Source organism: Thunnus maccoyii, chromosome 1, assembly GCF_910596095.1.
Source record: "Thunnus maccoyii chromosome 1, fThuMac1.1, whole genome shotgun sequence".
NCBI classification, from domain to species: domain Eukaryota; kingdom Metazoa; phylum Chordata; class Actinopteri; order Scombriformes; family Scombridae; genus Thunnus; species Thunnus maccoyii.
Genome location: NC_056533.1, coordinates 33,971,818 through 33,986,559, shown reverse-complemented (window position 1 = coordinate 33,986,559; position 14,742 = coordinate 33,971,818). Strand labels below are relative to the sequence as shown.

General features: G+C 38.8%; 1 protein-coding gene across 1 annotated transcript in view; it reads left to right on the top strand.

Moving 5' to 3' along the window:
• Positions 1–10,183: 10,183 nt before the first annotated feature.
• The window catches only part of LOC121899247 (protein kinase C-binding protein NELL1-like), a 280,357-nt gene continuing 275,798 nt past the window's right edge, over positions 10,184–14,742 (top strand). Inside the window, exons 1-2 of the mRNA XM_042414949.1 lie at positions 10,184–10,428; positions 10,966–11,094. Of these exons, the coding sequence (XP_042270883.1) occupies positions 10,380–10,428; positions 10,966–11,094 (178 nt within the window). The 5' untranslated portion in view covers positions 10,184–10,379. The remainder of the gene's footprint in view (positions 10,429–10,965; positions 11,095–14,742) is intronic.

Sequence of the window (14,742 nt, the reverse complement as noted above, 5' to 3'; positions counted from 1 at the left end):
AGCCCTGCCCTCCTCCCTGAGTTGGTCAAAATCCAGTTTCAACAAAAGTACACTAACTCTCATCTTTAAAGCCACCACTGACATTGAGGTAGACCAGCGTTGAAGTAGGTGCTGAACTGCGATGGCCAGCCATTTAACAGGTCTTTTCTCATGTGCATTTAGCTTTTCTGTTCTTTCTTGTCTCACTGCTTCTTGACATTGTTGCTGTGAATCCCATATACTCTGGCTGCTGGTTTCATCCCAGCCCCCAAGCACAGCGATAACCTTGGCGGTTGCAAGGAACTGTTATGATGTGCATGTCCAGGGTCACATGACAGAGGCAGCCAAAGTTATCAGTTAGCTATATTTTTGTAGCCTTGCTAGTTAGGCTACGTTATTTTTGTGATTCGATACAAACGATTCGAAACAAACAGCAGAATAGCTTGCTAATACATAGAGCTAGTTTAGCTACTTCTATTTGCTATGTAATACTTATTTTGCATTTTGTAGCAGCCCCTTTATACTCTACTGGCCAAAGTCTGAACTGCAAGTTGCCTGATGCCCTGGAACACAGAAAGACAACACAGCCATTACAAAAGAAACAGCTGAGAAAAAACTAAGAAGAACATTTCTGTCACGCTCATTCAAAAATCCAATATACTGCATTTAGAAGCCAACAATAGTCCTATCAAGATTAATATTGGTGTCATTCTTGTATGAAGGCAGTCAGGGAGACAGAGCTAGACTGAGAGGAAAGGGAGCAGTTCTGATTGAAATGAATGTTCACCATATTTGGATTCCTCATCCATTGCTCAATACATCCATGGCCTCATCTTGGAAGCCAAAACCTAACTCACAGCGGACCATACAACCCACAAACAACAAATGAATATAGAAAAAAATGAAGAAAAAAAACAAACAAACCCCCAAAAGCAGATTGTTTTTTATATTGAGATTCTTTTGATTCACATATTGTACTGTAAATAACAAATATCAACTTTGCCAAGACCTAAAGGTGCTTTACTGAGCTGTATATTTGAGTGTGGACTGTCCATCTGTTAATCAATTATACTGCACTCAACTGTTCACTGTACCATTATATACATTACATTTACTTTACACACACACACGCAGACACACACACACATATATATATAAACTTGACAAACTTTTAAAAGTAGAAATTAGGTGCTTTAGCTGTATTCTCATTTATATTTTAAATACTACGTGCTTTTATTTCTGTATTCTGAATACATGCATTCTTAATGTATCTTATAACCCGACCTTGTCAATTAAACATTGGAAAATTTGAATATTAATGCTGAGATTTCACATTGAACCCGTACACATTATAACTGGATGTATGCCTTAAAGTGATTATTGACGATATTTAAATAACTGTGTTAAAAATCCAGATCCTTCCCCACCACTGCTGGATATAGTAAGTAAGAGTAAGACACACAAAGGGTTTAATATCTGTTTTTCTTCCTTTCTCACCTCAACAGCCTCTGCAGAGACTCTCTAATTTGGGGGGGTTGGGGTGTTCATATGGCCTGATAAGCATTATTTTAGCATATGGCACCCACTGCCTCTAAGTAGCTAATTTGGGTCTATGGAAATTAAATGTCTGCACTCTGTATTTACTGTAAGGCACTCCTCCATTTGTACAATAATATTTCCAACCAGGAGAACACCATCAAGACTCTATCAGCTTTAATAGCTCTGCTCTCAATGGTAATAATCAGAACTCTAGTTAAGTAAATTACATATTATAGTGTAATAAAAATATTTAAAATTTTTCACCATATAATATCAAGTCTGCATTTAATGTTTCCTATAAAATCATCAATTTAGAGATTATGCCTTAGCCTAAGAAAAAAAACATTTGCATAATATGAGACAAGTATAATGAAGTTATTCAACGGTCCGTGATGACAGAGATGACACATACCACACACTGAATACTCTATTTCGTCTTCAACGGTGGAATTAGTTATAATGTGTGAAGATGAGTCTCTACATTCCAGATTTCATTATTAGCAACCGATTAAGTGAGCAAATTTAGGAAGCACTGTAATGGATCAAAGCTGTGTTATGCAGTTAATGGTTTATTAATGCATTGTGCTCTGGTTTTATGAGTATTTAACATTTCAAAGGTTTTCAGTCCTCATAGTCTTTCAAACTTTAATGCCTCGTTTTACAAATTATATTCATCACTGTTCATAAACCACCTTTCTTTTGTTTCTTTTGTTTTCAAGATTAGGTCAGAACACTGTCTATTAATGTGGAAGATTATGGTCCGGTGTGAATGCTAACACTGCAGAAGTCTATGTAATACATGGCTAGCATAATCTTAAAAGCTGAAAATGATAACTAGTAGCAGGTTTAAGGATGAATGGATGGTTAGTAAATGTAATGAATACACATTTAATCGTGAATCTCCTTTTCCTCCAAGAATTTTAAAGTAGCCAGTAAAAATTTTAAAGAATTACTCCACAAAAAATCTTATGTTTTGGACGTCACCTGCCAAAAGGTGGGCCAAAAAAGGGGAAACTATGCTTGCTTATTTTGGTCATTAACAACATTAACATAAACAAGCTGTGTATTTTTTTTTTTTTTTAGTTACAACACACCTTTAGAGCATACCAAGTATACAAATTGACAAAGGAGTAGTGGATTATGCTGCAGTAATGGTTTTAAAACTGAAAAAACTTGTGAAATCAGTCAAAGCTGTGAATCCAAGCTGACTATAGCCGCCATCCTCCATGAAAGAGCAAGGTACAAACTTTTCATAGACACCCTTCAAATCTACAGGGGATATCAAAAGGGAGATTTTCTCTCAAGATGTACTATATTAAATGCAGTTGTACTAAATCCAAGCCACTCACTCAAGAGAGTTCATCAGATCTACTATGATGAGGAGTCTCAGGTCTTTACACTGTGATGATATTGTTAAAAAAAAACCTATAAAACTGTAGTCACTACTGGCACATACTTAAATGGGACTTCCCAGGTAGTCTCACTGCAATCTAAACTTTTTAAGCCTTAGATATACTGAATGCTCATATGCAACTCAAATGTTGTGCGCAAAGTGTAATTCTGGCCAATTATGTCCCCTTTTTTCCTGACCATTATTTGGATTGGCCTTTGTTTGTGCGGATAGCACTGCCATTATTTGACATTACTTTTAAGAGAGTATTGATAGAGTGCTGGAAAATGGCACACAAAAGCAAATGTTAGTGTGTCATTGTGTTGTTCCAAGAGAAAATCAAAAGCTTTCAACTCATTCACTGTCTGAGCACAGGCAAAACCTTCAGAGGAGTTCATTCATATAATAGTGCTGAGTTTTATTGAGAGCATCGAGTAATCCAGGTAAATGTGTTACAACCAGAGCCAAACAATAAAAGCAACAGCTCAGGTATGGAGGAATAAAGTCACTGCCTCTTTCTAACTCTGTGTAGATGTTGGACATTACAGAAAACATAACAAAAACGTTTCTTATGCAACTATTTACCCTAAAGAGTTTACCTCTATACATGACATGACAGTGAGGTCAGAGGAAGACTGCTGCTTGCAAACACTAAATATCGATTGTCATGTACTTAAAACTTTTTTTAGTCAGTGTCATATTTTCCCGACAACTTGCCGAATCTTTGATGATGTCATGTCATGCTTCGTAACAGCTACCAAGTAGAAAATGTTAATCTAATCACATCACTGGTAAACGTCAGGTTTTGGGGCCAGTCTCTACAGAACGGAAAAAGTTCAACCATCTTTTTGTACCAAAGTTCAACACTCAGGGAAAAATCATAGAAGATGCAAAGAGAACAATTTCTACACATACAGAAGCTACAGGAAATAAACCAAAATGCAATGTTCAGAGTCAGGGCAACTCTCGCTTTTCAAATCTGGAAAAACTCCCTGTTTGTTATTCTATCATAGTTTCCACCAAAACCACACAGCTGAGTGTAATAGGTTTGCACATCATTTTGGATGTTATTGATTTTTGGGGGGAAGACAGGAAATCACAGGTAATCACAGGTACTTTTAAAATGTATTTTTCCTGTTGCTCTTGGCAGCTGTTGTTTTTTTTCATTAATTTCTGTGCAATATGAAAATCAGTCAGCAATCTTTTGATTTGGTTGTGTAATCAGTAAACATCACGTCTGCATTGATTTCTCTCACTTACATTACATTGTAAAGCATTTTAATACTTTCATTGAATTTGATTGAAAAGTCTGCACTCTATTATGACACAACAATAATAATGACAGGAAAAACACAAACAGGAAAATTACATCCAAAAATCTAGAAATATACAGTGTGAATTTGAAAATGGACAGTAAAAAATGTGTGTATATATGATTTATAGTTAAAAACAGCCAAACCAACAAAGTGTTAATCTGTCTCTCATTAATTTCTGATTTCCCTCCCTTGTCTTTGGTACTCAGCCCCAGTCCCATTAATTTTATTACTTTTTCACATTATTATTTTGTCTTTTTGCCTTTATTTGATAGTGACAGTAGAAATACACACAGGGAATGCAGGAGAAGATGCAACACAGGAATCTAACTGGGGACGTTGCATCTATATGACCAGGCCACTGGATGTTGCAAGCCCCTTGGTTCCTATTAAATAGGTAAAACTCCAAAAAAAGGAACACAAAATATATAGTTACATAAGTAATTTCCTAAAACAGCTGAATGCTGTAGGGTTTAGCAAATGTTACTCAAACAGGAGTAAACAGGGTATTTGCAGAGGATTATTTTCAGCTGCAGCTTAAATCATATTTGGTTGCTAGTGAGTATTTGTGGCAGCAGATTGGTATAAGTGGGACTGACTCAAAATAAAGTGTCCATGTCATCATATAGGAACATATCTCTCAGTGCAACAGTATGGCTCATTAATGTGTTTTTAATGGACAAAAATGGAGGTCTATGACACAAAGTAATAAACTATACAGATAATATGTTGGTATGATTTATTGTTGGTTTTGGTCCTTTAATGGGATATGTTAGATACATAGAATATTTCTCATCCTTTAGGGGGCTAAAACTTGCAAAAACACTGATATGGTCCTTTAAAGAAAGCATAATCATGCAAGTTTACTGGGAGGGTAATGCATGCCTTAATCACTAGGGGTCGCTATCATTATATGAGCATCATTGTTCTCTAAGCTGTTTGTTGCAGGTCTTTGAATCATGTCTCACTCACATTAGAAACCCTTTGTTTGCAGTTTGGAAGGTGTGATCTCACTGATACAGTGATACAGCAGTAAGTTGTCATTCCAATCACACCGCTGCCTTCTCCGAGGAGATGCTGCTCCTTTCAGTCAAGCAAGTGTGTTTACCTCTGCCTAAAGAAAGTTGAGAGCAAAAGTGGGTCATGCTTGGGATAAGTGCTGCTATATTTGTCAAAGGAATCAAACCACCAAAGTTGCAGGGACAATTCATGCCCATCACAGCCAGAGCTGAGAGTTTTCTTTGCGACCCAATAATTGCCTCCCAGCCACAGTTTTTGTGAACAATTCACCAGTCTAGATTGGTGGTTCCCATGTGCCAGAGTTCTCTACACTATGGTTTTCATATTACATGACAAGGTGTCATGATATACTAAGCTCACGAGGCAGAGGTGTGTGGTACCTGGAGTGTGCCAATGGAATAACTACAGATTGTACAGTGTTAGATTATAATCAATTAAACTGATCATGTGAAAAAAACCTATTATATAAAATTATAAATTGATTAATTAAACCTGCAAATAATGGATTAAATGATGAAGTAAAATTTATAATAAAAATATAATTCTATTTTTTGTTTTATTTTCATTAATTGATTGCAGTTAAACACTGTTTAAGATACAAATGTTTTCAAAGAAACCAACCATATCAGGCTGAATTTGGAGGAAATTCAGAGAAATTATGAACAAGTAGAAATGATCAACATGTAGAATATTTACATTTTATAGAATGATACAACTGTTAAAAATCTGGCATCTTGGGCTGCAATTAGTGCTTAAACAGTATCTTCAATGCAGTGTTGGAACAATCAGCGAACATACTGTGTATGTGATATTGTCATATAATTAATTTTAAGGTAATTGCTCAAGTAAAAAGGGTTTTCTAATAGAAGTAGATGTACAGGATTAAAACTCACCCTTTTCAACACACACAGCAGATGTGTGAAAAACCCCCCAGTCAACAATTTTTGCAGGTGTTACAGGACAGGAAAGGACAGCTCTTTCTGCAGAGAACATTCTGTGTGTTCTGATTAATTTTGTAATCTCATATGAGACAGGATTGCATTGTTATTTATGATATATGGGTGTCCAATGTGTTCTCAAACGTCATTTGCTTTGCACTACATCTGCAAAACTGGAATATAACTTTTTGGACATGATTAAATTTGAAAAAGTAATTCTTGTTCAAGATGATTTTACCTTCAAAAATGTGTCTGTCAGGAGTTAAGAATCAAAGCCAGGTCATCAGGTTTTGAAGATAAATGTATACCTGTCACTGTGGTGCTGCATGTCGCTGCTCTTGATTCCTGGAAATATCAGAACATATAGGTTTCTTATTACTTGTGCTATTTCTATAATGATAAACATGATGTTCTCAGACTGAAGTGCCAGTTAAGTACAAAACAAGGTAGAGACAAACATGGGGGGACATAAAGAGATCCATCATGTAAAATAGAAGCACTGCTGCATGTTGTTTACCACATCAGTGACTGAGCACCATGTCACCTCCAGTGGGTTTAGTAAACTTTTGCCTCCATCTCCGTGTAAGCTAAGACCCATAGCGAATGAGCTTTCCTCGTTGTCGTTTTGACGTCACTTTTGTTTGTGCGCAACAGGGTGGCTCGTTTATTTGTTTCCTGATAAGGCAGGGTCTTCTAGGTGGACCTCTTTACGTGACCTTGTAGTATGTGACTGTGGAACGATAGCCGGCATTGTAATGTGTTGACAAGTGCAGACTGAAAACAGCTGGGCCACACTGCAGTCACTGCAATCTGGAGAATGGGACTAAATTATAGAGCTAATCCTGTTGACATTCATATCTCTGCCTGTCATGCTTTCTCTGTCACTCTCTGTCTCGATCTGTCTCTTTCACTCTCACTGTTTGTTCACTTTAGGTTTGGTGCATCCTTGATGCAGACAGCATACTGTATGTGCCAACAAATGTCCAATCAGTGCATTAGTAGCACATGGGCACTGATTTGCTGATTTGCAGGTTAAAAGAACTACAAATGCTCTTGTAACATAGACATCTACATACAGCTAGTCTGTATGAAAAGTGAAAAGATTTAGACATCCTGATGGGTGACAAACTAAAAGAAAAACCAACACAGTATAGTAAGTATCTTAGTAAGATGTTGGACCAGCATAAGCTCACCAGAACAGCTTTAAGTAGTATCTGGAACCATTGGATAATCCCTCATTTGGTGTTTTGATGGTGGTGGTTGAGAGTGTAACAGTCTTAACATGTCACTCCAAAGTCTCCCATAGGTGTTCAACCGGGTTGACATCTGCTAACTATGAAGGTCATAGTAGGTGATTCACCTGTATGGAAGAATCTGTATTTGCTATGTCTCTCCACTCATTTATTCAGGTTTTCCCTTTAAGTTTTCACCTCTTTGTAGACGGAGAATCTTTGCTGATTACATCTCGTCATGGAATCATTAGGTTTTCATGGGGCTGTCATGACATGGTGTGGCTATTGAAAAGTCAATTTGGACTACTTTAAGGATCAAACACCCAGTTTTCATGGTATTATTATGAATTGAGCACACTGTATCTTATTTTTCATGAGTTGTCATGACATGAGAAAGATCAGATGGATGTTAAATGGAACAGGATCTCACCCTGTCTCCTAGAAATAACTTTCATATACAGCCGATATGTTTTGCAGGAAACGTAATGCTGGCTGAGTTACGTTTTCTCTCATCATAATTAGAAAAAGTCAGTAATTAATGTATTTGGCAAGTTGCAAAGATGTTGATAGTAAATGTATAAGTGAAATGTTAAGTGACAATATATTTCATTATTTTTTCCGCCAAAATATCCAATCATGCAGAACGATGTCTGCTTGTATAGTATCTACAGCAATTTTATGGTTATAGGCACTGACAGCACATGGTTAAGGTTAGGGAAGGATCATCATCTTGTTTTAATACAGAAAAATAGTCTGCAGTGACTTGAAGCATGAGACTCAACATATTTGTTAACATTTAACCAAAACCACAGTCTTTCATTGACCTTAACTAAAAATCTTTTGTTGCCTGAACCTAACCACACGCAGGACTCAGGATCAGAACCCGGATCTCTGGTGTCAGAGTCCTGCGTCTTGCACGCCATCCACCCTGAACCCCTCCCTCTGATTTCAGTGCGATGGATTAATGTACTGCTTAATGCATTCTAAAAAAGACATTGCCTGTGAACATAATCAAGGCAGCCATTATATTTGACAACACACTGTAATATAACATCACGCCACTTACGCCTTTGCCTCTGAGAGGGTACAGTCATTATTCACCTGGCCACAAGATGTCCTTATCAGGGAAACATTAACTCCTACACTTCAAGATCAAACAAATGACTTCAAATTGTAGTTTTTTTCTTATGAAAACAGTCTCAAACTGAAGGTGGAGGGCCAGGCGTAGGTTGTGTGAATCAAACAATTGAAATGACAGCAGACAGAGGCCCAGAATTTTTTTTTTTTTTTTTTTACATTCTGACAGCAACACGATGACTGGTTGACAGAGGTTATGGCAAAATCAGATGGGTTCAAGTGAATAAGAGGAAACACACTCTGTCACCTGAATCTAGGTTACACAGAGTAGAGTTATATATGAAATCTAAATATATTAAAAAAACAACCTACTTTTCAACTTTTAGACCCTTTTAACCAGACTTCTATGTCTTTTTACCTACAAATCAGCATTCCTGGAAGGAGAACTGTCAGCACAGTAATGTTTGCAGAAATTATGAACTGACAAGAACTGTCATTGAATTATGATGAATTAAAATCTGTATTCATTTAACTTTTTCACAGTTTTTTTTCTTTGTTTTTCGAAACAGGAGCCTTCACGCACATCTGCTGTGCTTCTGTAGATAATTTCACAAATGATTTTGATGTTTATGAAGAAATAGAGAGAAAGTGTCATGAACAAGACAACTAAATTTCGGGCGGCTTAATTGCTTCTGTTTTTACTTATTAAAATCCTGAAAGGCAGAAATTATGTTGCTTGTAAACCTCACCGCCTGTCCAAAAACAATTTAATTCTCCTTCCCTCCCTTATTCGTCGCTGCTCTGCAACCTGTAATTTCAAATAATGTGTTTTTTTGCCTTCAAGATTTTTTCAGTTCTGGATCAGTGGATAGTTTTTGTGGATGCTGCTATTGTTTACAGTTTAATTTGAGAGAGTGGAACAGTGACCTGCATCCCAAAGCAGATATTACACCATCACTGGCGTAGAACACACTTGCACAGGCGGAGCAGGCAGTGCACACTGTGTCACTGCCATAATCACTAAGCAGATACTGTTCTCTCCCTCACCGGTTTGTGTTGATGCAGGTAACCCAGACAACCTGACAATGTACACAAATTAGAGGGAGGCAGGAGAAGGGTATGATTAATGGGTCTCAATAAAGACAGACCCCAGAGGAAAGAGGACTGGAGCAGCAGTGCTTATAAATCCCGGGGATTCTCTGAGGCAAGGAGGGGGTGTGGGGGTTGAGGGGGGGTCGATTCAGGAGTTGGAGGAGGTGATGAGGGGATGCTGTGTGAAACAATGACTCTGTTTTTGTGTGTGCTACTGCTAGGATAAAAAAAACCTTCACACAGAGCAAACATACATTCTGCAGGCTGCAGTATCTTCATACAGTTAATAAGATATGTGCTACTTTGTCAGCTGTAGTGATGTTAATTTGCGTGAGACTGGAAATTCTTTGAATAGTCTACGCTGTGACAAGTGAGCCTACCTATCTATTACAGAGAATTCCCATATCCTCCTCTCACCGACTTTTCTTTGAAAAGCCCTTTTCTCACCTCCAAAATTGGAGGTTTCTGTGGTCTGAACGGGGGGAACGTTACAGATTGATGATTGAAAACATCCTGATATTCTCCGTCTGCATTCCGGTTTAATTTAGATTCTGAATAAACGCGGACATCTGTCACTGTTGATGACAGAAGTGGCGGATTAAACGCATTGCCGCGTTATAAAACGACATAGTTTCGCATTGAGGGAACCCCTGCTCATGTGTTGTGGACCGTTCCTCCGTTCCTCCTCATCCAGGCGAGGTGAGAAAGGCGCACAACGCCAGACGGACCAGAGTGGGTTAGTGTGGATACACAGCGGAGCGCACGGCTGAGGACTCTGTACAGCGCAACTCCAGCACAAATGGATATTTACGTGGCTTTGTTATCCTTTTTCTTTTTTACCAAACCAGGTAAGTACAAGGCGTGTGGCACTCTTTGATCGCGATGAGGAATTTTATTGAGAGTGACAAAAGCTTCTTAACATTTTTACGCTCCTCGTTTCGCATCTTGCGCGCAAGCATGTCAGATTTTTTGTTAGTGTCTTTAGACTGCAGCGTATTGTTTTTGTAATCACCTGCAGTTTTTAGAGCAATTCTTTGTAATAAAACCAGGATGCAGATAACCTAAAAAAAAAAAAGATGACACCACTTACCTTAAGGTCTTCGCACAGTGCACCTACAGCCCTGGAGAACACAGGTGTTGGCTGCGGGCAAACACGGTGCATTTTAGTGGGCAGCATCTCAGCAATACCCTGCGTATAAATTAAAACTGCGAGACTTTTTCCACAACCAGCCATTTTAAACTGTGGAATGCACGCAGCGAGTTTGTCTCTTTATAAATTAGTATTTTTTTTAGTTAAAACCCTGCCAGGTTTAATCCTCTCTGCCACAACAAGCTGTAAAACCCCACAGCTTCAACATCCTCTAACCTTCATTTCTCTTCACCAGCTTTGGCTTTCGGGTCAGATCAAGAATACCAGATTGATATCATCAATGAACTTGACCTGGCAAATGCCACCTATGGAATTACCCAAGTGGCGGGGCTTCACAACAGCAGCAAAGCCTTCCTTTTTCGAGGTAAGGCACGCACGCCGTCAATTTCCTCCTCATTAGTCGCGCTACTCAAGTTCAGGGATGTCTTTGTCTTCTGTTTCATGGCTGCGCGCACATACATGCACGCACACACACATGCTCTTTGTTTCATTAGTTAGTGTGAGCAAAGCCACACAGCGCCACACCTTTTGGTGTCACAGTATTAGCGGGGATGCTGAGACAGAACACTCCGGGGAGCCTCCTCTCATAATTACTCCACATTTAATTTGTCCCAGACAGCAGATGCTCCGGCTCTATCTGGACACACTTGAGCGCGCTGTCTGTGTGTGATTTCTTCACCACTTTGATTGTTTTCAATAACATCTAAGTGTTGAGTAATCCTAACAACCAGTGGTTAATGGATATCAGGTGTGCTACAGTGAGGACTCTGAGGGGCACACAGTATGTGGCCAGAATATTTGGAGCCTCAAAACAAAAGGAAATCAGACTCAACGATCTCATAATTATAGAAAATGTGAAGCCTAATTGAATTATAACAGTGATAGGAAACAAATGGGGCCATAAAGTATGAAACTTGATGATATTGTTAATCCTGTTGGGGTTGGTTTGAGATGAGTGTCAGAGGACAACTTTGCTCACTTGCATCCCTGCACTCTTAAAAGGGCTCTCAATATTTGGCACAGCTCCTTCCCTTCTTCCTGTAGTGCCTCCAGCTTTAAGCAGAGACTGAATTGTTAGAGAGCAGAAGTATAAAGAGGAAAAAAGGGAGATACACAGCAGTGAAAGAAGAGAGAGAGAGAGCTTTTAGGGGGACTGAATGAGAAGGAGTTTGATTTTGTGCAGTGATAAGTGTGTTTCTGTGTGTCTTGTTTCCTGCTTGGTTGCAGTTATACAAAAAAACTGTCAGAAAAACCTGCAATGGAAAATGTGTTTAATTTCTTGTTCAATGTCTAAATATTTGAAGGCAGTACGTACGAGTTTCACACTGAGTTTTCATTGGAGAGTTTGATTGTCCCATGATAGATTGAATGCTGCTTCAAAGGCTGTTCCCACCTGAACAAAAAGACAGTTTTGGAGGAAAACACTGAGGTTTTTTTCTACTTGAAAAATATTCATATTCAAAGATACTGGCAAAAACACCAGTAGCTTGAATCCAAAATAAGCAGCATTGTGTGCTGAAACACCTATCAGCAGAGTGGTAGTGTATTGTGTGTGTTTGCATGTGTGCGGTTTTATTTTCTAGAGTGCTTGGCATGGTGAGCCACTGGCTCTGTATGAATGAAGGCAAGGCAGCTCGGCCAACTCTGCCGAAGTGGAGCTGTCCAAGATTCAGGGCTGGCGGCCGTGCGGGATACACAACCTCACTTTTTACTTGATACACGCACACACACACACACACACACATACACTCACTCCCACACTCCAAGCCTCCAAGTTGCTCTTCCTACGGTTTAGAGGCTCCCAGGGTCAAGGAGCAGCATCCAATGTAGCAGATAGTGTGGGAAACAGGTGGCTAGTCCAAAGGGGAAAACTGGACCTGCGAGTGTTGGAGAGGATGCTTGTGTTATGACCTATTTAACACATCGCCCACCATTGCACTGCTTTCATGGCCCTGTAACACAGATGGCTTGACAGAGCAACGGCAGCCAAAGTTGCAGCAACTACCAGGGTCTTTTAAAAAAAATGGAGAGTTTGATGTTTTAATAGGTTACAGTAACAAACAGTCCAGTGATTTACTGTCTAATAGGAGCCGTGCAGGAGCCACTGTGGCTGACTGGGTCAGTGGTTATTCAAGATGATTTATGTACGCTGTATGCAATCATGTTGTGCGCTGAGCTGGATATCATATTTCATCTGTTTCATTGCATAAATTGTGGAGGAACATATTGTAATGCTGGTGAAATGGCTGGAAAAAAAGGGGCAATTTGGTGCTCCAATTAGTGTTGATAGCACTGAGAGAAAAGAGAGCTCTGGCAGTGTCTTTGGCCGGACATTCGGACCAGTCCCTCCGGTCTCCCAGTTAGCCAGTGATACACAAATAGCAGATGCTTTGAACAAATACATCTCAGTATCTCTTTTCAGCCAGTTTAAGAAAGGCGGACAAGCACAGCCCTCACTAAAAGGTCCTTATCTGGATGTGATCCGACCTTGCGATAAAAACAATGAAAAATGCTAATGTTCTCCCGCTGTGCGCTGATAACGGGGGGAACAAAGCTCAGCTAATTGCTAAGATATTTGCACGTATTTGTTATACTTTTTTGTCAACAGGATCGCTTGCATTGTGAGAACTCCTGTGATGTATTGAATAAAGTTAGTTTGTCCAGACAGAGGCTGACCTAGTTTCTCATCCTACATTGGAACCCAGATTGTCAGCCTCATTACTCAGACCCCCTTCTGTGTCACTGTTGATTTAGATTTAAAATTCTTCTAATGGTGATTATTAGTTTATATTTTGGTATCACCCTCGTGAGTATATATGTTAGGTCTGTTGGTCTTGCGGTTTGATTCAGAGTGAAATATCACAACAACGTCAAACAGATGCTGGCACTGCAATCATACAAGGCTTTTTTTTTTTATTAGACAGCTGAAAAAATGCTTAGTTCTTGAAAATATGGCATTTTATAAAGTATCTCAAGAACTAAATATTACCATGGAGATGTGACCTTGCTTTTATTCAGCTCAAAGCACCAAATCTAAGAGCCTAATGACAAGTCCAAATCATAGTTAGGCTTAATTGGTTCTGGTCCCATTATATTGCTGCTGGTTTTGGGTCTTTGTGTCAATAATACCTGAGTGGATTCTGGATTTTTGAGGCTAATGATTTTTATGAATACATGACATGAACAACCATTTTTCCTCTTGAATTGTCTTGTTAAAGAATTGTGACTTATATGTGCACTGAGTGGGAAATTTTGCAGATGGAAAATAAACTCGTCAGCGCTCTCTGGTAGATAGCAACACTTCAGTCGTCAAAGATATCTTTGGCATTTCTGTACTGCAATTTCCTTTTACTTATCGGCCAACATACAGTATATGCAGATAACGATGTGTCTGTGATAAGATAATATCTGCCGATTTATCTCTACTTTACTCTACTAGCTATCAGGTGCGTCATATGTTTTGGACTGGTAGTGTGAACTATAAATTACAGGGAAAACTGACATATATTGGACAGTGATTGCACAGTTTTGGACAGTTTTGGTATTCTGTCTCCATTTGGTTCTGTTCAGGTCAACTGCATTTTGGAGTCTGACTGTCTTTCGGTCATTTTCATATCGAATTCAATTATTTGTTCCGAATTATTATTTTTTTTCACGGGTCCGTTCTGGACCGACCTCCAGGTCTCACCAATAAAAGTTGAAAGAAACCCTTTGAGCAACCAAGTCTGACAATGTAGAGTTTAATTTAAGAAACAGCACAACCTTTCTTCTGATGCCACAATCTGGACAAACTTTTTTTTCCCCCACTGCTAGTAAAGATCTCAGAAAAGCAAAGTTTTCTCATACATCCAACAATTTTAGTTTTTGAGTCTTGTCTTGTTACGGCAGAGATGGAATACTTGAATATTAAGCTACTGTATTTGTACTGAATGGTGTTTTAGTCACATGACCAGGAAAGAATGTGATAATGGTCGGTTAAGATCCAGATGGCATATATTGTGTATTAGTATAC